Source organism: Parasteatoda tepidariorum, chromosome X1, assembly GCF_043381705.1.
Source record: "Parasteatoda tepidariorum isolate YZ-2023 chromosome X1, CAS_Ptep_4.0, whole genome shotgun sequence".
Lineage (NCBI taxonomy): Eukaryota > Metazoa > Arthropoda > Arachnida > Araneae > Theridiidae > Parasteatoda > Parasteatoda tepidariorum.
In genome coordinates, this window is record NC_092214.1 from 70,241,222 (window position 1) to 70,269,020 (window position 27,799).

The 27,799-nt window shown below is 29.6% G+C and overlaps 1 protein-coding gene across 2 annotated transcripts in view; it reads left to right on the forward strand.

The window, feature by feature from the left end:
* The window catches only part of LOC107451015 (proton channel OtopLc), a 50,842-nt gene extending 26,344 nt beyond the window's left edge, over positions 1–24,498 (forward strand). For both annotated transcript variants that reach the window (XM_016066969.4, XM_016066970.3), the window contains exons 2-7: positions 8,722–8,989; positions 13,366–13,492; positions 16,684–16,882; positions 17,764–17,918; positions 20,139–20,355; positions 22,927–24,498. In XM_016066969.4, coding sequence (XP_015922455.2) covers positions 8,727–8,989; positions 13,366–13,492; positions 16,684–16,882; positions 17,764–17,918; positions 20,139–20,355; positions 22,927–23,885 — 1,920 coding nt within the window. In that variant the 5' untranslated portion in view covers positions 8,722–8,726 and the 3' untranslated portion in view covers positions 23,886–24,498. The remainder of the gene's footprint in view (positions 1–8,721; positions 8,990–13,365; positions 13,493–16,683; positions 16,883–17,763; positions 17,919–20,138; positions 20,356–22,926) is intronic.
* Positions 24,499–27,799: the final 3,301 nt, after the last annotated feature.

A 27,799-nucleotide genomic window follows, 5' to 3' on the forward strand; every position in this document is an offset into this window, starting at 1 on the left:
GTGTATATATATATATATGTGTGTGTATATATATATATATATGTGTGTATATATATATATATGTATATATATATATGTATATATATATATATAAACAGAAATTACCATTCTCACTCGTAATGAATTTTTAAAAGTGAGATGGATTATTCTGCTGCTTATTACATCACTTTTCATATCGTCAAATAAAAATCGCTGCATATTTTCTGATATTTCTCTCCGATAAATATTTGCTTCTCAGAACAGCTGAAAACTCAACTTTGCATAGGTATGAAATCATTACTTTTTCACCTTCATAAATTTTTCTCTAAAAACAGAATACTAATCTATTACATGCATCCAAAACACTAAACTCTTGCTTGAACATTTTTTCTTTTTTAAAAGCAAAAAATTAGTATTAAGAAATTTATATTATACTTGAAGTCAAGCACACCAATTGGTACGAATGAATTAATCAATAAGATGTCCAGAGTGTGTGGAGAAATGATCGATTCTAAAGGAGATTATTTAAATTTAAGGAACATTTAAGACAAAATTCTGTTGTTTATCCTAAATTATGTAATGAAATATATTTCTTTGATTGAATAATATATTTAATATTCAAGCGAGAGTTTAAAATTTTATTTGTTGGAAAAACTGAAAGGTTTTTCAAATTCTAGTTTCTTGAAGAAATGTATTTATTGTTAGAAGACTTTATTTAACGTGTTCTTCAAATGCTCACGTGCATGAACAGGCTTTTAAATTTAAATAGTGTAAGACAAATTATAGCTAATTATTAGTTTTAGTCTTTCTGGGGAAATCAAAATGGAATTAAAGTTAATTCAGACTGTTGTAGGTTAAAATACTTACAGTTAAGAAAGATAGTCGAATGCGAAAAAGAAAAACCTGTTACTCCAGGTAGGTAGGTAGATACTTTATTTATGTCGCACTAGAGCTGCAAAATGTGCTATTGGCAATGGTCTGAGAAACATGCCTGAGGATGATCCGAAGACATGCCATCGCAAGCTAATCAAAGTGATCACCCACCCACTTACTGACCGCAGCCAGTGATTCTTGACTTCGGTGTTCTACTGGGAACCGTGTCTTTACGATCAGTCAACTGTGGGACCCATTTACTCCAACCTAACTTAAAAAACTTATGTAATTACATTTCTATTTAAATGTAGTACTGAAAAATATATGCATGGCACCGTATTTTTGTGAATGCAAAATAACAAGTTATAATATGCTGGGTCTTTTTAGGATAAATTTGAATCTGTTAATGGATCCTTCACAAATTATTTCATCGTAAAAAAGGATCATTCTCAAAATATTTTATCGTAAAAACGAGTCTTTCACAACATTTTTATTTTAATTACTGCCATCAACATTACTGCTATCAATTCCTTCTTTAATAAATGGACTCAAAGTTGGAAATATTGTGAAGGTTTTCAGAAATTTTACAAGAACGGTACTTCATCCTGAAAGTTGAGATCGAATTCTGATATTTAAAATGAAAACTAAAATGAAACCACAAAATCTACAATTCCAGTTCTACCGTTAAGATCTTGAACCTTTGGAGTTAAGTAAGAAGCTGATCATTCTATTTCCTTCATAATATATTCTTTCAGATTATGCTTAAGCAAAATGACTGCTTAAAATTCATTTATTCGTTACCTTAGCTTACTTTTACTTTCTTAGCGAGTGTTGTATTCAGTCTTTTTTGTTTATTACATTTTTATTAAAATATACAGTTTCAAAAGTCTGCCAAACAAAGTTTTGCTTGTATTGTTTTTCAACAGAAATCTTTTTTGTTTTTCGTGATGTAGGGCTAAAAGGGTCGTAAAAACAGACTTTTTTAAGTTATGCTAGATTGTAACTGTATCAGGAATTGTTTTAAACATTCCTAATTTTTTTCTGCTACTGTATGCTATTCTTTAAGAAAATGTTGCGATACATTTTCGAGTTTTTTTTTTCTTGCTTACTGAAACTTTTTAAATACTATCATAAAAGTTTGTAGTTATAATTTTTGAATAAATGTTTAGTTAGTTTGACAATTAAGCCTCCATGCTATAAATATCTGTTTTAAATCACAGTTAATTTAGAAACCAATAACTGCATTTTTGTTAAGTGAAACCCTTATAAGACTTATTTTAGTTTATGGCTCTAAGACATGGACATTGACTAGGGTATATTTGAGGGAAAGATTTTAATGACTATTCTTGGAGGAGTAAAGAAAATGATTGTTGGAGAAGACAGTACAATGCAAAAATTTAAAAATGTTCATGGTACTCAGAATTTATAAAATTAATTAAGATCAATGGATTAAACTGGGCTGCTTATGTACTTAAAATGAACGAATAAAGCCCACTAAAAAGGTATGTTTTGCAAACCACATGGGCTAATGGGAAGAGAATAACTGAACGGATGAAATTTCGGAATATTAAGAGTTAAAAACTGGAGGACCCTTGTCCTCGAAAAGAATACATCAAAACCTCTTCGAAAGTAGGCCTTGGCCCACTCTGGGCAGTCATGCTATTAATCATTATTTTATAACACCTTTGAAATGTAAGTTTAACGAACGGGTTCCGGAGAGAAGAGATATTAAAATAACAGTTTTTCTCTTTTGTCAGTTTGTTATTATTACCTAGAATAAAACTATCCATAGTGCTAAGATTTGTGTCTGACCTACAAAATTGAGCGCATGTTTGAAAAAGACAGAAAAACCACAGATTTGTTGACTTCGCAAAAATATGTGGAAAGCAGAATCAATTACTGAAAAGGAACACTTCGAATTATCTTAATTTAACCTTCCTAACGTCCTTCATTCTGATGTGAAAAGTCACCCATATTTCTTAGATATTATAAAATGTGAATTTGTAGGAGAGGAAATATTAAACTCATATTTTGATTATATTAATGTTAATAAAGGGTGATTAAATTAGTACTAAATATTTTTGAACTTCTTAGCAACCCTGTTTTTCTCTGACTCTCATCTTTAGCATTGTTTTGAACTCAATCCAGCAGGCACCGCGGAAATCACCGCGTAAAGAAATACAGTTGTTCTGCACAGCGTGTAGAAATTCTTTCAATTTACTGATAAAACATTGAATCTATTCTGTCTCCGTTTCGCTCATTATGTGAAATTTACGGTCAACATAATGGACCTACAGAGATGACAATTCGTAATTTAATTGAAAAATTCGAGTAAAGTGGTATTAACAAATAACCCCCAAATAATCCCAAATTCTCGTTAGCTTTAAATCCCCAACATCATTAGTGTGATTTGTGAATTAAGGGAATGTTCGTATGGAAAAGTGGCCAAAAATTGGAGGTTCAGAAATTAAATTTAAAAAAAAAAATCTAGGTTACTATTTACATGAAATCAATCTTAAGCAAAAATGCCATGAGAAAATAGCTAAAATAGAAAATAAATTCAATCGGTATCAAATACTGTTTTGCTTTTAGTTAAAATTAAAATTATATATCTCTTAATTTGATCACCTTTTAATTACAATTAAGTTAAAGAAATTTTAACTTAAAGAAACGTAATTATAGCAACGATGTGTAGTTTATTAAATAAATGACTAGCTTATGGCTAATGATTTATTGAAAAATATTCAAAATATTAAGGAAATTGCAGTAATTTCGACTAAACTGCAATATTAAAGTGAAAAGAAAATTATGGAAGTAAAAAGTGTAACTGAAAATAAGATAAAACATGAAAAAATTTAATTATATAGTTATTTCAATGCAGACTTGCACTCAGAGAAAATATGTTTGGAGTGCTCAAAACGGATTTCAGACGACGACTGAAACTGGATTAAAGGAAGGCAGATTCTCTCAATTGCCTGCTGAATGTTTAAAGTGCAAAAATGATATATATTGTTGGTATATCAAAAAGTTTTGGTAAAATAAACATATCACCATCGTGATTCTTTTGTGTGTGTGAGTGTTATTTGCTAGGTTCAACGCTTTTCAAAATAATAACTAGATTTTGGAACAGCTACGAAATGTCAATGAGAGGATTCATAACTACTGATTCATAATACCTTATTAAGTTATGCGATAGTTCCTTTTTAACATCATCGGAAGTTCAATAGGAACCATCATACATTTACTTGAGGCAGCTAACGTTTTAAATCATTCAGTGAAAATGACAGTCGAATAAAAAACTAAACAAAGAGGCATTGTTTTAATTTTCTTTATTTAATATGCATTTTGAGTAACAAACAATCATTTCAAAGAATCTATTATTGCCTCACTACGAAAGGCATCCTGAATCTAATACTTAACGCTCCAAGGATATTTTCTGTTTAGATTCATTGTTAAAGTATATTGAACCAAAACAGCGTCTCAACTCTTAAATTATCTTTATATTTGACTCAGATCAAAGTGAATTTCAAAGGGAAAAACGGTAATAGTTATAATACAAAATAATAATAACATCTTTTTCGTACAAAGAGGTATTTTGTTTTTAATAATTCATACAGGTTGTTCACCACCCTGATATATTTTTTGATTCTTTGTCAAAAATGAAGTAAAAACATTATTATTCATCAGGGGTCGCAAATTAATATTTAAGCGAGTAAGAACCAAACACGATATCGAAAATTCCTCATATCGCGTGTGAGAAAGATGGAAACCGTTAAAACCAAAACCTGTTTGTTTACGGGAAGGAACAGAGAGAAATTGAAAAGTGATACTGATCGAAATATACTTCATATTTTGATAAGGGCTCTAAAAATTTAATGTTAACATTTTTATTGATATGTTAAACAAGGCCGGTCCCAAAAGTAAGGCCTCCTATTTTTTTAGAAACATAAAATCAGTTTATTTCTATAGTATTTATAAGGGATAAACCCTTGCCTGTTTTATATAAATTATGTATATCTACATATTTTGCCCCATCGGTTGATGCATTTTGTAAATGACAGTTTTTTTTTACCCAAGTTCTATTAGTCCTCCACCATATATGAGATAAAATATTTGATTTCGTTTTTTCCCCGTCATTGGGGCTGAAATGTTTGTAGTCGACGCTAATGAACCTTCCACCTGATGGAACCACAAAAAACTTTGACAGATACTGTGAAACGATGATGAAACTCAGGTAGGCTTTTACAAACGGGAGAAGAATTGAGCGACTGTGTAAGCTAACTCACATCAAATCTTCGCTCTTTTGCAACAAACATCATCCCTTCACAACCCTTCAAACATCATCACATCACAGGTTATACGGAAAGTGGTTCAGGACTTTCACAAGGTGAATGGTATGACATGGGCATCATTATCAACCAGCCTTGGTCTAACACCTAGATTTTATTATTAGGGCTCTATCTTTTCATGGCCATGGTAAAAATGCCACGTAATTTTGATCCTGGTCAGACGAAGTGGATTGTACCTGAACTGGCACCCCTCTCTCTCCAAACTTCCTAGCCAGAAACAACGAGATGACTTTCAACCTCGACATATTTAACAGGCACCTTGCTGCGCATACATGTTGGTTGTTTTGTCAGCCCCCAGGATCGAACTCACTACCCCCAGCTTTAAAACCAGCAGTGTGAGTAACGCCTTATAACATGAGCACCGTATAACATGGTCCGAAGAGCACTGTCACAGTGTCTACAAAAAAGCATCAACCGACCGATTGGAGAATTATACTATAGAAAAATAGACTAAATTAAAACTTTCAAATGAAGAAGAGTATTATAGAATATAAACGGATTTTTATATTTGTAAAAGAATAGAAATTTTACTTTTTTTCCGTTGAAAACTCTGGTGTAAGAAAATAGCTGCGTTTGTATCAAAATTACAGAATTAACTCTTATTCTGTTTCTCCTTAAGTTTTCATTTTCTTTAATTTTATCAGTAAACCTTCATATTCTTTATCTATTTCTATAGCTCTATATTTTATCTATTTCTAACTATAATGAATCCACGAAATAAGAAAAAGAAATTATTGTTTATCATCACAATCTCTATACCTGTTACTTTTATTAAGTTATAAAATCAAGAAGAAAAAATAGACTTTAGCTATTTATTAAAGCTGTACCCAGTGTGGGTACCCAGCCGCAACCGGTTAACTGAAAAATATTGGATTTATTACTCGGGCGGATATTATAACATTTATGCAAAACAATATAAAAACCATGTAATTTTCTATAGAAAAGATGTCTTATAAGATTATATTTTAAGTAAATTTGCTATAGATACAGCTACAATAGTTATACGTTTCATTTGATTTACTTAAAATTTTCTTAAAATTAATTTAGTTTCTGTTAAGAGTACAATATTATTATCATTGCGGCAAGCATTAATGAACAATTATCCGGTACTGTATATCTGGGGAAATGTAGGATCTAGGTACATGGTACCAGATTGATAACCGGGTACTGAAATTTGATAGCCGGATCCGAATAATAATCGAGTAATGAAAATCTGGCTGGGTACCGGATAAACGGTATGCCTCTGTATTATTTACTATAACACACTAAAAATGAAGTTCCGTTTATTTTCCACGCAATTATTGTCTTTGTATTCAATCATAGAGAAGTGATGAATACATAAGAGAGATATTTTGTTCTAACTTCTATTCCTTTGTGACTGAGCAAAAACCTTGAATAAATGACCAAAGTCATTTTATCTAAAGTGTCTGTCATTTGAGACTGTCAAAACAATGCTGTTTTGTTTTAACAAAATGATATTGTTTTATGAAGCGATTACTGATTACCAAGTTAACTTTTTTTCACTGAAGTCACGATATTCAAATCCTATCTGAACAGAATTTCTATTCATCTTTATTCGTTTTGAAGAGGTTGTTATTTAAATGAATGGAGAAAAAAAAGTTTCAAATAAAATATGTTTTCCATATTCTTTTAGATCTTGTTTGGAAGATATGTTACAACCGTAATTTTGTATTTTAAAATAGAAGATATTTTTCTTATTGTTTTGAACAAATTTAATTTTTTTCCAGCTTGCGGTAGACGCTTTCTACTCTTACAATCTTAGATTTTTAGTAAAGTTTTTGATTTCCGTTTTCTTGATATTTGTGCTTTTCAAACTTTTGATGATGTAGTATTATTCATCAGCGTTATATCTTTCAAAAAAGCGGGAAATAAAAGGGTCGCTTTGCTATATTAGGAGAAAAAGCGCTGGATGACTTTCGGAACTTCTATGGAGTTTTCCTCAAAACCTTACAGCAATAAAAGCATGCGATTTATGATTTTGAGTCAGTAATTTAAAAGTGGCCATATTTAAGTTTTTAGATATTTTTAAGAAATAATTTTATTACATTTTTAACTGAGAAAAACCGATTAGGATGATACAAAAAAATTCTCATAGCGTAAATTTCAAAAATAAAAGATATTTATTAAAAATCTGAAAGCAGAAAAATGTGTAATATTTAACTATCTTTAAAAAATAACCGATTGCCGAGACTGTGCAGATAAAAATTTGTTTAAATCTGAAATACCGCACGCTTTATATCTGAAATTCTCATAGTGAGACAGCCTTGTATATTTTGCATACATCAAAAGATACTGCAATCTAGAATAAAAACCCGCCATTAGTTTATTTGTGAAAATTGAATAAAGAGGATTATAAGCGTATTTTGAATTTCCTACAGCCCAACCCAATTTTTTAAAAGTACGTAAAAAACTGTAATTCTTCCTATGTATTTACCGTGGCTTTGGTATCAGAATTGATCGGGGTTGAAAAGAGTACAGAGACTTCGGCTTGTTAAAAGTTAGGTTCGAAAGGTTGAAAAAAAAAAGGACTCCAGAATGGATATTATGGAAACTAATTCTCAGTCAAATTGGCTGAAAATTTAATATTTTGTAGTTCTAAACATACTGATCTAAAGTTCTCCATGATACGAAGTCCAAAAACTAATAGTTTCCGAGATACGAAGCCTCACACATAAATAGTATCTCCAAATTCCCTAATACGTCACGACATTAGCATTGAGCAATGTGCACCACGTGGAGGTTGTCGGATCGGATTTTGCACGCGTTATAGCCCTTAAATGAGAAGCTAACATTAGCCTGCTAAATAAGCTGCTAGCATTACTTCTTCATATCCAAAGCCAATGCTGAGCGCCAGCGCGTTTCAAGCACCTTTTACCATAGTGACCACTGCTGCCTATATCTGTTAAGTTTGAAGCTCAGTATCTCGAAAACTATCCATTCTTGGACTTAGTGTCATTGAGAAGAATTTGATCAGAATGTTTTAAACTACAACGTATTGAATTTTAAGCCAATTTGACAGAGAATTAGTTTCCATAAGATTTGTGCCAGATCCTTTGGTAGTCATATGAAAGTTATTCACAAAAATATGTGTAATTAGAATATTAATTATATATTATTCAAATGCATATAATGAAAATTATGTTATAACATACTTTCAATTTAATTCATAAAATTTGAACGTTTTTGAGTCAATATTCAATAGAGCTATTGAAAATGTGCATAAATTCCAAAAACAGAAATTTCAAAATTGAGATTTTTATGCATTTAACATTTTCGTATTATAAGCTACTTATTGCAATTGTTTTCAAAAATCAGTTTCAGCCTTCATAGCACTAGCAATGTTAAGAAAATAATTGTAAAGTCACTTTTCTCTAAATCTACAGAAGAGCACTATTGCACGGCAGTATACATCAATGCCAAAGTGGACAATTCTACATCAAATAATTATTTTTAACATATTACTCGAAACTTTTGTTATTCCAAATTCCGTTTATTACAGGTAAGATGAAAAACGATGAAAGCATGGATGATGTGAACAATGAAGTGCCACAAAATAATGTGACACTTTTAGCTTATCAGAGTTCTAAAACCAAAGAAGCCCCATTAGCCACAATGGAAGATACATCTCCACATCCACCAATTTCTATAAGTCCGCCCCCAAGAGATCCATTACTTGATGACAGTTCACACGAAGAGACCAATGAACGGGCTACTTTAAACGCAAAAAGCAATGAGGATGATATGTTAAATGTCAAAGATAGTATAAGGTATGGATTCCAATTCTCTTTATTTATGATTAATAATCTGAGTTTGACAACTAGGGAACTCTTATTAGAATTTAAAGTTAGCGTAATCGGGAAAAACAATATTTTCGAAGTAGTGGTTCGCTTTTAAACCTTGTTTTTTTATACTAGCTATAATAACGGCTTTAATAATAAATTGCAATAATAATGGCTTTAGTCAAAGTTAATGGTTTTAAGAATTTTAAATTGTTTGTATTTTTGAAAAAATGTTTCGCAATAAACTTTTTAGTACCGATTTTAATTCTCTTTAATTGGGATTAATAATCTGAGTTTCACAATACATTGCACTACACATACTAGAATTTTAAATCATTGTAATTGTGGGAAACAATATTTTGACATATTTTAGGAATGGCACAATTTTTAACCTTGTTTTTAACCTTACTTTAGCCTTGTTTAAAATTACAATAATTATACAGAAAGTTGAATTTGGGGTATTAAACTTTTTACCTGATGGCTAATATTCATTTATTTTTAAAAAGAAAACATATTTAGAAATGACTTTCTAGTTAAAGCTACTTATAAATATACCTTTTGTTTTACTTCAGTAAAATCAGTAGTCAAGAATATTTCTTTTTATTTGTTTTCCGGTTTAAATAAAATAAAATATTAAGAAAAATCTTCATTGTCCATGATTAAAAAAAATTCCAAAATAGATTTTGAATTGATTCGTTACATTAAAAAATCTGTCCTTTGTGTAAACTCTATGCAACCTGTAACTCGTATTAATCGAGGCCATATGTAAAATTGCAGTTTATTTTTGTTTACTACTTTGGCAGTATTTGTCCGCTTTGATGGACGTAAAAATCCTGTCCCTACCGTATTTAGAACCGAGTAATATGGATTTTTTAAGCGTGCTTTAAAAATTCATTTCGAAGAGAGTTGTTTCCAAGGAAACGCAATCTCTTTAAACGAAAACAATCTTGATTTAATTATGCTTTAACAATGTTTTTCCACAAGTTAATCAGATTTTTTTCTGCTTATTTTAGAATTGCGAGTATTGTTTTAACACCGAATAACTTATGCTGTAGTCAAGTCTATTAAAATAGGATTCTAACCAGTAAAATTCATAATAATCTATGGAAATAATGGATTTTACTTGACAAGAAAATAAATTTCTTGCTTTTTGACTTTTATCCTTTTTTTTCCTTTAGTTGCTAAATTTAAATTTATCAACAACCCAATATTGACAAATTCCCACCAACTAAGTGATATTTTTTTTAAAAATAATCAATTTACTTGTAATGATAAATATTTAGAAATTCAGATAGATTTCATTTACAAAAAAGCATGATTATTTAAATTCATACAACGTGTAGCTTACATTTCCTGGATTTGAAAAGAAGATGAAAAATCAAATTCAGTGGTACAAAAAATATAAGTTTAAAAAAAAATAATAATAAAAAGGAAAAACAGGGCTACTATTGCTTTTAAAGATGAGATACCACTACAGTCTCCATCTCATCTCCTGTTACTACCACAAAAAAAAATTACTGACAAAAAATCACCCACTTAAAAAATAAACTAAAGTTTTAATAGTACCACATCGTAAAACATTGCGGATCAAATTGCGTTAAAAAGTACCGGCACTTAGGATGCCAGTATATATTACCGTAAAGTTTTCTGACCAAAAAATCTGATATGCCGTACTNTTACTGTAAAATCACTGAATTACTGTAAAATCATTGAATTACTGTAAAATCACTGAATTAAATTAATATTACAGCAAACATTAGGTTAAAAATGGCTTTTACGAATGCTGCACTTAGAGAGATCAAACTTTTTACTGGAATTTTATCTGGAATTTTTTTTATCGTGCACAAGTTTGAATATCAAAATTAAGCTCATCGAATTTTTAAACTCAGTGTTAGTTTTATTTCCCAGTATGTAGAGCTCAAAAAGGTGTGAACACTTATACATATAATTTGCAACCCATTTTTCTATCAAGAGTTAATTTAGGGGCTAAACAATTCTAAAAATCTTTTTCTACCATCCATGTAAAATCCATGGGATTTCTTAGAGAAAATTTCGGACTAACTTTTCTTCTTAAAAACGTTAATATTAAGTGTCATAGTTTTAGCTCATTTACAAACTTTGAGTTATATTTTTAAAAATTTCATAAAGTAATGCTGTTTTTTAAATACTTTACTTTAAAGGTGGTTATTTCTTGAGTCCTAGTTTATAAATTGCTGCGCTAACCTAATATTATAAATTCTTACTTAAATTATCTAACCATAACTAAGATTTAAAGACAGTTTTTATGCAACTATATTCACTTTTCAAGTAAGAAAACAGTTTGCTTAAAATCAAAAACTACAGTCTCATATAATTGAGGTATTTAGGAAAATTTCAGAAAAAAGTTTTTTCTCTATGGTAACAATTTTACATCAAATTCTACATTAGCAATGTTTCCAGGTAGGCACTTACAAGTTTCCTGAATATTATAACAACAAAATACACATAAACTTCTTACTGCTTATGCATAGAAATAGTATTGTTTTTTACCAAAAAAGCTTTCCAAAGCAATTTAAAAATTTGACTTATATATTACCCCCATATTTTTATTTAATATAAATTGAAATGTTAGCTTTCAAATAAAAGCGTTTACGAAAAGTATATTTTTCTTGAAAAATCAATAAAATGCTTAATACCTTTTGTGATTTTCTCTAAGCCAGATGAGTGTACATAGACAGTAACAAACGTTAGTGTTTAGTTTTAAATTAACTTTAAAACAGTACTTCTGGCATGTCTTTCATACTAAATTAATCTGCGTACCTTATTCTTTAGTCAAAAACTGTTTTGGAAGCTTTCAGCAAAAGTTAGTGTTTAGTTTCGAGTATATCTTACTAAATAAATTTGTATGCATCATTTTTCAGCAAAAATCTCTTTGTTATAAGTTTTCAAAAAATAATTCTATATAATTTACTTCTAAGTATATTATTTATATAAGTAGTACATTATTATTTTCTCTTTTATAATTTGCCATTACTCTCCCAGATTCAGGCATGTAAAAAAAGGTTCTAACTCTTTCATAATGAACGTATAATGCAATTATTTGAGAGTGTTTTTAATTTCTCTTTTTTTCAAGCGTTAGACAGCTAAAACTTCGTAAATATTTCTTTTTTTCTAGTTTTACTTCCGCGTAGGATGTCTACTCTATGAATAAGACAACGCTTCAAAAGTGGTTCAAGGAAATTAATCAAAGAAAAAATGACAACCATTTAAGCAAAGTGTCTCTTCAAAGTATGGGAGGTTTCTATAGAAGGAAAAGAATTCACGCAAATATTTACTTTCAGTTTCTATTTTAATAGACTGGTACAAAATAAACAAGATCTTGTTTTCTCAAAAGCTTATAACTCTTATGAGCTAAAAATATAGTTCAGTCATTGAAAATTATAAAGATAATTATCACCAATGAGTCTGCCTTCTCTGAAAAGCAGCCTTTCTCTAAAATGTAGCGCATGCGCAAATTCTCAGGAGTTCTTCGCAAATCAAAACGAACTGGATTATAAAGAGTAGTAAGCACCGGACAATAAAAGAAAAGTATTTTTAGCTCAATCATTCATGAATGAAATTACAATTAAAAATGGTCTGCATTCAAATTCTTTTAATGTCCTATTATTTTAATAAATTTGTTCACCATGGTGTAAAATAATATGGGATATTTTATATTTGCTGTCTAATTAGTCTTCAATCAAGGCTACGAGCGTATAGTTAGTCCATTTCTTAGAACTAACACATACATATTCCTCTTTACTCCGAATTGGAGCATAGGACTTCTGCCATAACTTTCCATCTCACTCTATTGTGGCCAGATAATTTGCCACTCTCCATGTCTTTTCCATTGTTTTCTTATGCTCCAAGTCTTTTTAGGTCTTCCTCTTTTTCTATTGCTATGCGGGTTCCTATCAAAAACTTGTATTTTACTTTAAATTCTTCTGGTTTACATAGAACATGACCAATCCACTTACATTGCGTTTTTTAACTTCCAGATGAATCGGTTTCTGTTTTGCTTTTCTAAGGATTTCTGCATTACAAATTGTATAAGATTTAATTTCTTAGAACTAATATATCCAACATTTTTGTTTAAAACTTATGACCAGTTATGCAAACTAATAGCTCTTTAACTCTTTCCCGTACTCAGATCATGGAATATGTAATTGAAATTAGACTAGGCAGCAAAGAAGTATTTGATAAAAATTATCCTGAAGAATGCTAGGGAACATTCCAACGTCAGTAACTTATTTAAAGCAACATAAAAGTTATTTTAAGACCTTTCACTTAACAACTTTTATACAAAGCTATTTTTTGTCTATTAATTTTGCTTTATTAAATTTCAGACCAAAGCCCGTAAAAGGGACCACTCGTCTTATTAGTAGTTTATATGCTAAGCTTCTTGTTGCTGCCACGGCAATCCTAGTCACAACTGAGATATTGCCTAACAGTGTATCACTGTTTGATTATCATGTAAGTTCATTTTTTATTTTTAATTAGTAGTTATACAATTCTTTGGATTCTGTGGATTGAGACACTTTATATCATTCAAAATATATAATTTAAACTATGTTTAAATTCAAATAGTTCGCAAATTAATTACAGATATTTTTTTCCATCTTGGTTTCAATGTCAATTACAATGCAACATCATACCATTTTCATTTATACTCAACTATATGCAAATCAACTATATACAAATCAACTATATACAAATCAACTATATACAAATCAACTATATACAAATCTACTATATACAAATCAACTATATACAAATCAACTATATACAAATCAACTATATACAAATTTAAATCTTTTTCAAAGTAACTGCAAATATTTTTCCATTGTAAATTCAAAACCGATTTTCATTATCAAGTCAATATAAATTGTTATCCACTATCATACCAATTACCAAATACAAATTTAAATCTTTTTCAAAGTAATTTCAAATATTTTTTCCTTTTAAATTCAAAACTGATTTTCATTATCAAGTCAATATCAATTGTTATCCACTATCACACCAATTACCAAATACAAATTTAAATCTTTTTCAAAATAATTTTAAATATTTTTCCATTCTAAGTTCGAGATGGTTCAAATGAAAGGGAGCAAATGCTAATTTATGTTAAGCGGAATGCTTTATTTAAAAGTAGTCTTCATGAGCATTTAGACATTTATCCTGCTGACTAACGAGTCTTGCAATTCTTTTCTGATAAAACTGTTTGAGTTGATTATTCTCTTTTAAGTTATCGCAAGACATTAATCTGGTTTCTTTGAGCTGTTTTTATTTAAATTGCATAGAGACAAGTCTGAGCTTTACAGTGGATGTTACAGCAGTTCTCACTTGAACCTTGCCAACTTCTCATGCTGAGAAACCCTTTCAGTTGCAAACCAAGCTCATCATTAATGTTCATCTTTTGGAGTGTCTGTTATATCACTCAATCCTGTTCATCACAGTGTATGAGAGCATTAAAGAATTCTTATCCTGCGTGTCAATTTAAAAAGGGAAAGATGCCTGTATGCTTCGTACTATTACACCGATTTCCATTTTAAACAATTTATTAATTCAAATCATTAAAGTCATCACAAAGATTTTTTCCACTCTAAATTCAGAAATCTATCATGAAATAATTTCAGTTGAATAATTTCAGTTCAGTTAATATACTTCGTAGGGATAAATAAGGGATAATTTCGCCAATTCTTCAAAAGTTTTCCCCCGAGATAACTGCTACAAAGTTGTATTCTGTATGCGGCTTTGAATTTCTGTGATTCGTAGTGGTGGAAAAATAACTTAAAATAAAATTTAGTAAACTAAAAATAATTTAAAATTAGCTACCACTAGAAAATATGTTTTTATACAGTAGAGCAAGATGGAGCCTCTGTTAAAAAGTTGTAATTCTATTGTTGTTCATTATTTTAAGATTTGGTTATTTTCACATATTTTGTATGTTATCAAATCGACAATTCTATCATTCTTTTAAATATACTCTCCGTATAAAGTTTCTATAATAACTTCAAAATACCTATTTATATCTGTGAATAAGACATAAAAATATGACCATTATCCATATCGAAATTAGACTGGAAAAGTACAGAGCGCAAAATAACAAACAGACCATCTTAAATAACTTTTGATCTAATGATCAGATCTTCATGTTCTAGGACTCAATCCTAATGGTTCGAGGAGGTGACCTCAAATGTGCCAAATAAATAATGCAGACGATAAGTTAAACTACGAAATTAGACACAAAAATATACTTTCTCTGAATAAACATACCGTTTTATCGACGGATTCGGATTACAGACCTTCAAAATATAGGGGGTAACCGCTGTTAGTGAAATATGGCTCCAATATTTTTGTCAGGAGAGCGGTCCAAAGATTGGTCGCCTTAATGTTAATTTTTGCGTATTTCGCTACATCTCAAAAACTTTCTAAGAGAATTGAAAAATTTTAAACATAATTATAAAACTCGTTTTTCCAAAAATAATTCCATGCAAAATGCACTTATAATATTTATTTATCATTTTTTATTTTCTTTAATAACAACTGAAAAAATTTTGATTTGTATAGTACACAATATTTTACATCATTTAAAGATTGCAATTTTAAATGGCAAATTGCAAAACTCGGTTGAAGAATTCTTGAGAGAGTCGTATTCCTTAAATTCGATTTCTCTAAAACTATTTGATCGATTTCGCTCAAATTTTGTATATTGCCCTTTAAAATTGCAATATTTAAATAATGTTAAACAATTTATACCTTACTTTTAGAAATTTTTTCGACTGTTATTAAATAAAATAATAAAAAGTAATAAATATTTACTAAAAGTTTTATTTCGCATGGAATTATTTTCGGATAAACGAGTTTAATGACTGTGTGCAAAAAATTTTCAACTCGCTTATAAAGTTCTTGATATATGGTGAAATACGCAAAAAGTAAAATTAGCATTAAGGGGTCCAAACTTTTGACCCCTGTCCTGATCAAAAAACTAGGACCATATATCCCAGATTGGGGCTACCCCCTATAAGTTGGGAGTCAGAAATTCGAATCGCCTGGAAAAAAAAGGTTTGTTTATTCAGAGAAATTACATTTTTGAGTCTGATTTCGAAACTTAAAATATCGTCTGCACTTGGGCAGTTTTGCTCGGGAAGCTAAAGCTTTTATTCACATCGAGTCTTAGAACAATTTACAAAGTTTGATGGCATTGAACTTACTGTGAAAAATTGTGAAACATAATGTTTTCAAAATAGCATTTTATTGTTACAACAACGTAACTCAGTCTGATAACAAAATAAACGCCCATGCAAATATTTCAAGCGAAATGGTTTGACATACAACCGAAAATAAAACTTTGTAGTTTTTTAAGTCAGGAGTGCCATCTGTTGACAAGTTTTTTAACTAATAACTTTTAACTTTTTATCATGGTAGGAATAAATTTTCTGGTTTCCGGAGAAGAATTCAACAAACCGTATATTTTTATCTCCTTCTGTTTCACTTAAAGAAATTTTTTAAACCATCGGACATTTCTGGAATGACTAACTTTTAGGTGATTGGCCTATAATAAGTTAATTTTTATCTCATGATAAAACGATTTAGCATCTGTGGTATCAATATATATATAGTTTTAGTTTTTTTTTCCAACTTTTAACCATTTCTTTTTTCAGGGTTACCTATTCACATTCCTACTAGGCGCTGCCATTTTAAGCATTCTGTGCATTTACATGAGCCTGATATTGCAAAAATGTCCCGGTATGGAGGAACTTGAAGAATTGGACGATTCTGCCCCTGAAATGGAATCAATACTAAAAAGAAAGTCATATGCTGTACCGGATATCAGTATATTTTTCAGAGTTGGTGTTTTGGGTAAAATTCTGCTTACTATGAATTTAATACTTGAAATTTCCTTCTGTTTTGTACTAATTGAAAAGAATATTGTAAGAACATTAAACTAAGTGACGACTTAGTGAATTTTGTGAAATCGTTTTTATAATTCATAAAAACATCAAAAAACTGCTCCCAAAACATGCTTTATGATTGAAAATATCGTTACTAAAATATTCATATAAAATCAATGTTAACGCACTATAATAGTGTAGTTAAATGGAAAACACACTATAATAGTGTAAAAGAAACGCTGTTTTCTTAGCAAATTCAGTTTCTCAGTTCTCTCAGTAGCAAGTTATACCTGTATGTCTTTTTTGAAGTACATACATGTTAAGGGTAGTGAATTAGTATTAAAGGGAGGGAAAAAAATGAAAACGCTTTCGAAATTCGTTAAATTACTAGTGAGGAAGGAAGATTAAAAAATATGAAACCAAATTACTTAATGCAATTTAGTGTTTTAATAGTCACCTTTCTTCTCTCTGTTTCTCCTGACAATCAAACATGTTTTGATGCCTTTTGTCCTAGCTTCTCCTATAGTGGTTTGTTAGATCTTGATGATGATTCACATTTTTTAATATTGTTGTAATAAGAGCAGTCATTACAACACACTCTGCATAAATATTAAACTGTCGGAAAAAAGACATAACAAAAATTGATTGGCAAAAATACTTGATTGGTAATCTGGAGCTTCTTATCAAATTTTTCTAATGTATAAAGGTGCGCAAAAACTCTTTAGAAAGCATTCTATAAGTAAAATTAGACAAAATGCATTGTTTGTATGAGAATGGTTTTTCTTCTTTTAAAAACATTTTTATGCTTGAAAATTATTTACAAAAAACTGAATTCTACTTTTTTTTCAGTATTTGGTTTGGGAACACTTGTTGCCATTGGCTTAGAAACAGCCACACTATTTACTATGGAAACTCCTTGTGTAGATCAGTTGAACTTCATTCAACCAATCATTCATGCTATCTTCACTTTAATGCAAATGCATTTCTTATCTCTCAATTCGCAGGTAAGAACAAAATCTCAATTCAATACTTGTATGCTCTATCAGTTCTAACTATTATTGATATACGATGAATGATAATTATATGATCAACTTTGACACCTTTAACTACTATGTTGCTATCGTTAGATTATGTCTAGATTAACTCATATTTATATGAATAAAACGTGAAAAATGTAAGACAGTCCTGTTACCATTCATTCACTGAATGTAACCCAGCCACTTCACTTATCCTTTGCTTTATATAAAGGTCTCCATAGTTTTCACAATTCCCATTACAAGTCCCGTTACATATTCTCCGACTATCTTCTTGGTTTTCTACTTAACCTGGAGCTAATCAGTTTTGAATCAAAGACGTTTTTTTACAGCCCTATTACCATTCGTCCGATGTTATCCAGCCTCTTCACTTATCCTTCTCTTTATACAAGTGTCAACATAGTTTTTCACAAGTTGTTTCGACAAGTCCGAAAATTTTCCTTATACCTATATTAACAAAGGAGCTTACTCTGTGCAGCATTCACATCCATACAAAAGCATTAAGTTACGAGGAACCCTATGCAATAGTATTTTGCTTTTAAGTTAGATCAAAATAAATTTTTAGCAGTGTTGGTTAATAAGTTTTGTTTGCTAAACTGAAGAAAATTTTAGTGTATCTCAATACAAAATTTTTGGCAACGATTTCACATCAAATAGTGCAGTGAAAGTAGGTGTCACTGTAAGTTGGTCAGCAAAGTATAGGTAGGCACATACGTAGGTAGGCAAGTAGGTGTCAATAGTGTAGTGTCACTACACCAATGATCTTTCAGACTACTGGGTGTAAGGAAGCAGTCACCATTTTTGTTACTCATTAACACTAAAATTTATAATTACAGTAAAATAAAATACACAAAAAACTCAGTTACAATATTTTTACAATGCAATATAAAGTAAGAATCATTAATTTAAAATGAATATCTACACAAATTCTTAAAATGAAATCAGTTTACAAATCAAGCATATGCATAGCACAGAGAGAATGTTAATATGAATTCGAGCTAGGCATAGCAGAACGGAAGCAGATGGAAATTATACATTATAAAACCATTTAATTCAGTTCTTAGAAGTTTAAAAATTGAAATATCACCCTTATTACACGACAAAAACATATACATATTTTAACGACGAATTTTTGCTTCTGTTGATGAATATCAGAGTAGAGGACAACAAACTCTCGCCACCTTATTCTGGATTTCAAACTAACTCGGGCGATATTCAAAATGAGCCAACATTGGTGTTTTCGGAAGTGAAAATTCTCATATGGTGTGAATGCACGAGAATTTGGTGTAATCTTATTCGTTCTTTTCGGTTCTTTTTCGTTCTTGTTCGTTCGGTTCTTTTTTTAATAATAACATTAAAACAAAAGATTACTAATTTTTCATAAATTCAGTGGTTAATTTGTCGAAATCATAATGTACTTAGAGATTCCGAAAACATTCATTTTTTAAGAAAAAAAAACTGAATGATTGAAAGGTTGACACCTCTTTTTTATACAAGATGTTTTTTCATTACCTCTCTTAATATACATTTTTGGAATTTTTGTCAATTTCATTGATCTAAACAATTAATACAAATATCAGGTGTCGTCAAAATGACAGACGATTTGAAAAATCAATAAGAAAACATAAAGAAATACTATTTCATGTTTTGCTGTGTTCTGCTTAGGAAACCAAGCCTTTATTCTTACTAAGTTTCATACTTAGTTTCAAAGTTTTGAAATACTACTTTTTATTTCTGACAAAATACGTGTTTCAGAAATACGTGTTTGTATTTCTGACAAAATTTTAAAATGTTTTTGTCATAATCACCATGATAATGTTTTCACAATAACAATATAATAATATTTTTATAATAACCACCATTTGCATAGACAGCATGGTGCAGTTTGAGGGCATAGTTAACAGACATTTGCAGCAATATTTCTTTTGGGACGGTCTGGTATGAAGTTGAAAATGTTGTCTTATATTTTTCCCGTCAGCAGTACCATTAACAGACATTGTGACTAATTAAAACTATTGGGTAAGAATAAAAACTCTGATTTTCTTATACGGAATACAGCAAATCACAGTAATCGGTTTTTCAAATCATTGGTTACTTTCACGAGACTTGGTGTCACTGATAATTAAACTGAATATGGTTTTTTATATTAAAGCAGCAAATTTCATTTTCGTATTTTTTTCTTTTTCATAGAAAGCAATACAGTATTTAGGATGGTGTCGACATATAGTTTTGATGCAATTAGTTGCAACAAATATAGCAATATGGTTGCGGTTAATGGTTTGGGAAACAGCGAAAAGTTGGATTGATGATTCTCATGTGTCTTTAAATGCTTCTGAACAATTCCCTCCAGATGGATTTAATGTAACTGCTCATGCTTCGTTCTCAGATGGGCAACATAAGGTTTACAGTAAGTATTAGATTTATATTACTCTTATCTATCTACTCTTATTATATATGCTTATTTATTTATATGACAATTATTTATATTACTTTGCTAAAAAATGAACTTATTCTACAGCAAGAAACAAAATTGTGTTGTTAATAAAGTAACATATACAGACTATTCCATAATCATCACCCTTAATATATATACGGTGTTCTGCTTAAGCAGCCTTTAATATGTAATTTTGAAGTTTTTATCAAAAATGAAAACAAAAGAGCATACACATACACATAGATGATCGCAAACTAATATTTAAGAGATGAAAATTAAAACTGGGATAAATTACAGTAGAAGAAGGCGAATGTAATTAAGATTAAAACAGATTTAATTGGAGATAGAGATTTGAAGGTGTTTCTTATAATCATCTTTCATCACCTTTCTGTTTACTCTCTCAATCAAGTATGTTTTCTTATTTATTACATTCATCTTCCTGTACTGTAATTTGTCAGATTTTGAAAGCGTTTTAGTTTTTTCCTTGTGTAAATATTAATTTGCAACCCCCAGTGTGATACTCTTTGTTTTCATTTTAATTAGTAGTCTAAAAATAGAAATTAAGGGTGCTCTTTACGGAACACCCTACATTTTTAGTATCTTTGTAAAAATTAAATAATAAAAATATACACTTTAGGAAGTTCAAAGTAACATTAAACCAGGTTGAACATAAATGCTACCAAAATCTGATGAATTACTATTGCATAAAGTGGGGTTGAAAAGCATCAAAACCTGTTTGATTGCGTGACGAAACAATAATAATTTGTAAGGTGTTTATTAGAACACCTTCAAATTTTTATAGGCAATTAAACAGGTTTCAAATTTTTCACTCCTCCTTTCTCAGTAATGATTCAATAGAGTTTTTATACTTTCTTCACTTAAATATTAATTTGAAACCCAATTTAGTATACTGTTTTTACTTCATTTTTCACAAGGTTACTAAAAATAAAGAATACAAGCGGAAGTTACGGGGAGTAGTATCACGACATATTTTTGACTACACAGCTATAATCTGACCACAAAAAAAATCAAGTTCTGCATTCTTTAGATATTAATAGATCATTTTATGCAATTATATATTAAGTTGTTTAGATTTTGTGATTGCTTTAGTGTGGCATTATCATTATTTAACACAATTTTTGTGTTGCTTGTTGTACGTGTTGCACGTTGTACGGGATGAAACTTTTATACCAACTAATAAAATTATACTTTTTTCAGAAAATTAAATACTTTATACAGAAAATTCAAAACAAATCTTATGATAGAATAATGACAAAAGTGCAAAAAATATCTCTGTCTTTTTCATTTGAGAAAATTTCAACTGCGTAATAAAACAAGTGATTGAATAAACGTCTGAAAAATAATAAAACAATAAGAAGGAAATGGAAAAATTAATAGTGAAAACCAATAAATAAGAAAACAGAAAAGGAAAAGGAAATTGAGACAACTGATCCTGAACGATTTCCTTCACTGATACAATAAGTGCAACAATTGCAAAATATTTAATTTCTTGGTAATTGCAAATTACAATATTCTTTGAGGCATGATGTTCTCTACAATCATTTTTGTTCTTTGTTATTACAATTATTTATTAACAATTTTGTTATTACAATTTTCAATTAACAATTTTGCTATTGAAATTTTCAATTAACAATTTCGTTATTGCAATTGTTATTACAATTTTCAACTTAAATAACAATTTTTCTTTGATGCATGATGTTCTCTACAATCATTTTTGTTCTTTGTTAAAATCCACTTTTAAAATTTCAGCTGGCAAAGTGATTATATAAATTTGATGGACATCCAAAATTATTTATCACCATTTGATTACGTTTTTGTTCTCTTTTAAATATTTATTTTTGTTCCATTCATTTGTAATTTCTTCGTTTGTAGCAAAGATTCTCAAAATAGATATTTAGGGTTACCATTGTAGAACACCCTTCCATGCATATTAGTTCTTGTCTCCTTTATTTGAGGCAAGGATTCTAGAAAAATGTGTTAAGAGGCTATGGTAACAGAACAACCTTGTTTCATTTATGCCATAACTAATTAGTCATAAACATAAATAAAAATCATCTGTAAAATAAAAGTTTGTACCATAGCTACGCTTTATTTTTATTTTTTGATGTATTTTTAATTGTTTAATTACTTTGTCATTGCAAAATGAGTATTCTATTTTGGTTAATATATATTAAAAAAATATTCGAACTAATGTGCATATTGGACTGAATGTCTTTGGTTCATTTGTGATAGTTTGCTTATTGTATTTTTTATAAACTTCTGGATGTTGTTTTGCATTTTGATTATCAATGTGAGCTATTTATTTTTATGCTAAATAGTTTCATGAAAAAAATTTTAATTATCATGTAAAATATTGCATTAAATAGAGTGAAATCTGAGAAAATGATGATTAAGTATTGAATCATTCATTTCTCAAATGTCAAATGTCAATTTCTCAAATGTCTAATGTCAAATTTAAAATCTGTTTTTAAATGTGTTTCCCTTTCGATTTATAGATTTATACATATGTACTTTGCATTTTAGGTTCACCTAACTGTATATGGATGGAACATGAAGCAGAAATAGAAAGTCTTCAGCGTCTTAGACACTGTTATATGAATACAACGATTGGTATTATATGGGATAAGGCACAACCGTTTATCATCCCATTCATTGTACAATTTTGCTTAGTTGGTGCAACAGTAAATTACATTCTCTGGGACAGTTTTAGTCATAGACGAAAAAGAATTGTGAGAAAATCAACTAGTTGGTCTCCAAAACGACTAGACGTGTTAGGTTCAAGGGAAAAACTAACTCGCAAAGTCGATTTTAAGGGATCGAGCAAAGGTCTTTTTCTGGGTCTCTTAGTATTAGCAGTTGGAATAGTTGTCCTTATTTTGTTCTTTATTTTGACAAATAATGAGAATCTCAAGGACGAAACACTTTTTATAATGATAACTGTACATTGTGCTATTCTTGGCCTTTCTTTCTTAGGTATTCTTTTAGGTATCTGCCGAGTTTCGAAAATGTGTACAGACTACACCAGGCTTCAGAATTTGCATACAGTTCTGCAAAATCTGGGTGTTTTTGCTGTTTATGTACACGGTATTTGCTCTCTTGTTGTTGGATCAACCCATTTACAAAATCCTAGATATTTAGTGGTATTCGTTGATGGAATTCTCATGATTGTTCAGTCATTTGCCCAATCCATTCTCTTTCATAGAATAGGTCAAAAATGTTGCTCAGCGGAATGCAAGCACGAATCATCTAGACCTGGCCGTCAAGTTGTTACATTTCTCGCATTTACTAACCTTGTATTATGGGTAATCGAATCATTCACTGATCATAACCATGTATCCAGTCAGTTACAACTTCAGTTCTTTGGTCTCATTCCATGGGGTTTGTTATCACGCCTTCTCTTGCCAATCGTCATGTTCTATCGATTTCATTCTTCGGTTTATTTGATGGAAGCCTGGAAATCTGGCTATAGTATGGAAGACTGAACTCGAGCATTTTATCTGCATTTTTTCTCTATCTGCACAATTAGGTGGAGTCAAATCCACCCAAATGTTTCAAATATTTTTAATATAAAAATGAAGTTATGCCAAAGTCTGACATCCGTCTTGGATTTTTAATGTTTTAGCTGTAAATGTTCTCCGTATGTTGTGTATAAAAAAAGCTTTTAATATCTGTTACACACGAAGCATTCACTTTTACTTTTCATTCTCATTGTCATCGATTAGTTATTATGTATATTTTTGTAAATATTTCTATTTTATATAAAGTAGAATAACAGATTTTTGATTTTTTTCATACAGTTTCTTTTACGTCTTCTGCTCTGACTTAGTCTACTTGTGTTAAGACAAAAACTGCCAACGGAGTCTCTTTTCCATTATTTAAGTAGTTAAGATACATAATGGAATTGTTAGTTTGACTCATCACATTGCTTCATCACTCTTATCATATTCATCAATTTAATGAAATGTTTCTCGATTAAAGGATAATGTGTATTTAAATAAGAAATCTCATTTAGAAATTATGTAGACTAATGATGTAATCGAACTATTTACTTATTCTAGTTCACATTTTAAATACAATAAAAAAATATCAATAACACTATGTAGTTTGATTTATTGAAAATCATACATATACTAACACTCACAGAGCTAAGAAGCTATTTATGCAATCAAAAAATCTATTTACCAAAGATAGTAAATTTATATGTTCTCTTGCAATCATTGAATTTTGTTTACAAACTTATTTGTGGGCTCTGATTATCTTGATCTGTTAATGTGTAAACAATGCGATTTGAGTTATAAGCGCAGATACGATACCAATCACGATTAATTCAGATACAATCAATGCACTTTTCGAGGAAAAAGTATGTGCGTTACTGAACTAGACAGTTCATAGTACATGTTGTATGACCCAGCCTTAAAAAAACATGTTTTTATTAAAACTTTTATTAATTTAATTAAAAATCACTTTTCTGTATACTTTAATGAATTACTAGTGGAGGTGTAAAGCTTGTTTTGAGGTACAGTATTTGAATACTCTTTAGTAGATGGTCCTCTTGATAATTCGAGAGGTTGACTTTCAATTTAGGCAGACGATTTAATACGACGACACGCGATAATTTGAGTTATAAAATCAAACAAAAAATGTACTTTAAACATCTTTATTTCTTAACCTTGACCCTCAAAATATAGATGGTAGCCGTAATTCGAAATATGGTCACAAAAGCTTAGTCAGGAGAGTAGTCGAAAGTAACGACACCTTATAATTAATTTCGTTAGTCTCGTATATCTCGATAACTATTTAAGCAACTTAAAAACTTAACACACGATAATAAAAGTTTTTATTCCAAAAATAATACTCCACGAATATTATTATTTAAAATTATTTAGTATCGTTTATTCATGAAACGTATATGTATTATTTAATCGTATATGTTAGACAGAAAACAAAATATGAAATAAGGCATTTGTGTTTTTTTATTACTTCAAACTAAGTAATTTTAAATTCCAATAAAAATTAAAAACCGTAACTTCGATAAATTTTATTACTCAGAAACCTTAGGTTTTGTCTTTTAAAATTACGTAATTCTAAAAATTATGTAAATTTAGTTAGCTTACAGATTTATATTTTTTCGCTCATAATTAAAATAAATAATGAATAATTTTTAAAAAAATTATATTTTGCGAGAAATTATCTTTGAAGAAACAGGTTTTATAACTTGTATGCTACTTTTTTGATTAACTTTAATAGTTCCAAGGATATGATGCAATACGCATAAAGTGAAACATTAAAAGTAAATATCATCGAGATGATGTCAAATAGTACAACTCAATAAACATAAGTAAAATCAGATAAGAAATGCGAAACATAAATTTCTTGTTATAACCGAAAAAACACGACTATATAAAACTTATACCTTATTTTCTCCATACTCAAAATATACTTGAACTGCAATCTTAGCAATACGACTCTCAATTTTATATATTTTGGTCTGGATTAAATATTTTAAAAATGTTTTACAAAGATTTCAAGATAAAAATGTACAGTTTTCAAAATGAAAATTTATCACCCATTTTTTTCTTCTAAGTCATACTGGTTGAAAAAAAATGCTGCAGCTGTGAAAAAGTAAAGCTATTAGTTTGATTATATCAAATAAGGAAATCCTATAAACAAAATAAGTCAAACAAGCAAGAATAAAGGAAATTACAATTTTGCGTTATAACCAAAACTGCTGCATAGTAGACAGTTTCAATTAGAACATGTTTCTAGCAATATGTTTTGAATTAAGTATTCAAAAATCACCTAATTTAAATATATTACCGATGTTATAGTATCATCTATTCTTATGATCTTGTATGTTTTGGATAGAACTATCCTTTTCCTTTAAATGCTCCATAAAGAGTTAAATCGGTGTTCTTGGAAAAGGAAAATCTCATTCTTTAACAAGAAACCAATTTATAAATATTCCAAACTATGCAAATAAAAATGATAAAAAATTTCTCACATTGTTCACCAAATAATAACAAATAATTAGATTGTTTAAACAGCGTTAACCAAACTTTGCAAGGAAATGAAAAATAGCAATTCATATTCTGTCGGAATTTTTTTTCTTCGAATTTTCGACCCTAAAAAAACATTTTTTATTGCTGAAAATTTATATATGTTCTATCCTAAATTCTAAAATGCAAAACTTTTTTTGTCAGCAAGCAGTTTTTAGCTTGAGATAGGTGAAATAAGCGATGCCCCATCCTCAGATCTCCAGTTTTTCCTGCAATGCACCCAAGCTTAATCTTAAAATACACTGTGTTAACATATTAATTAACTCTATTGCTTTAAGATGTTTAAGAGAAATATCAGCATAAAATACTTATTAAAATTAGGTAAAAAATATTTTGGAGGATAATTTTTCAACCTTATCGTTAAAACAGCTTTACAATCAGTCTTGAGCATCAGAGCTTAATCACATTTATCAACAAACATTTAACGCTAATGAATAATACTAATGAAAGCGAAATTACAAAAAGTACAAATGATTTTGATTTCAATTCAAGGAGGGAAATCTCACTGTAAAAAATGTGGAGAAAGTGGGACTAGTTGCACCAACTCTTAGCAATATTCAGAAATACAAAAATAATCGCTGTCTTAGCGACGAATTCAATTTCAATGATGCAATTTTTCTCTTCGCCACATGTANAATGAGTTTTAAATGTTGAAAGTTTTCTGTAATTCATTAGATATTTGTCTACTAAATAACCTGGGTAACCGTTACTAAATTTAAATTTTGAGATCACAGCCAAAGGGGTAACGGTACACACATGGCATGCGACTTCGACCATACGGGTACAAAAACGCCGAACGTATGAGATGCGACGCAAACAGAGAAAGGGTTAAAACAATTTTTACTGCTTAGGACGATTGCGTACCATTTCCACCTGACTCAAAAATCCAAATATTGCACTCATTCCTGAATATGAAACCGGTTTTAAATATATATCAAGGAGTAAAAAATAATTCAAATTTCTCTAATTGTCTTCTGAAAGATATAAAGGAATCCGACTCCATCAGCAATATTAATCGAAGTTCGGAATGAACTTATAACGAATATGTGAAATAAAAATTCATGTTATGACCCTAAAAAGGGACGACTACCTCTAGCAATGGAGTGCAAAAGTGTGTAAATACCTGCAGGAAACTCCTCGATTAAATGCCCTTAAAAAGTAGTGTGTAATCACTAAGGGGAGAATGGGATATCTTATCTAACTGGAAAAACAATCACAGGAAAATTATACATTTATGAACTCAACACTGTAAGTTCATTTTTCATGTAAAAATAGGAAGAAATTATTCTATAGTAAAAAATTAATCATTCCTTACAAAATAGTCTTAATTTTATTTTCTC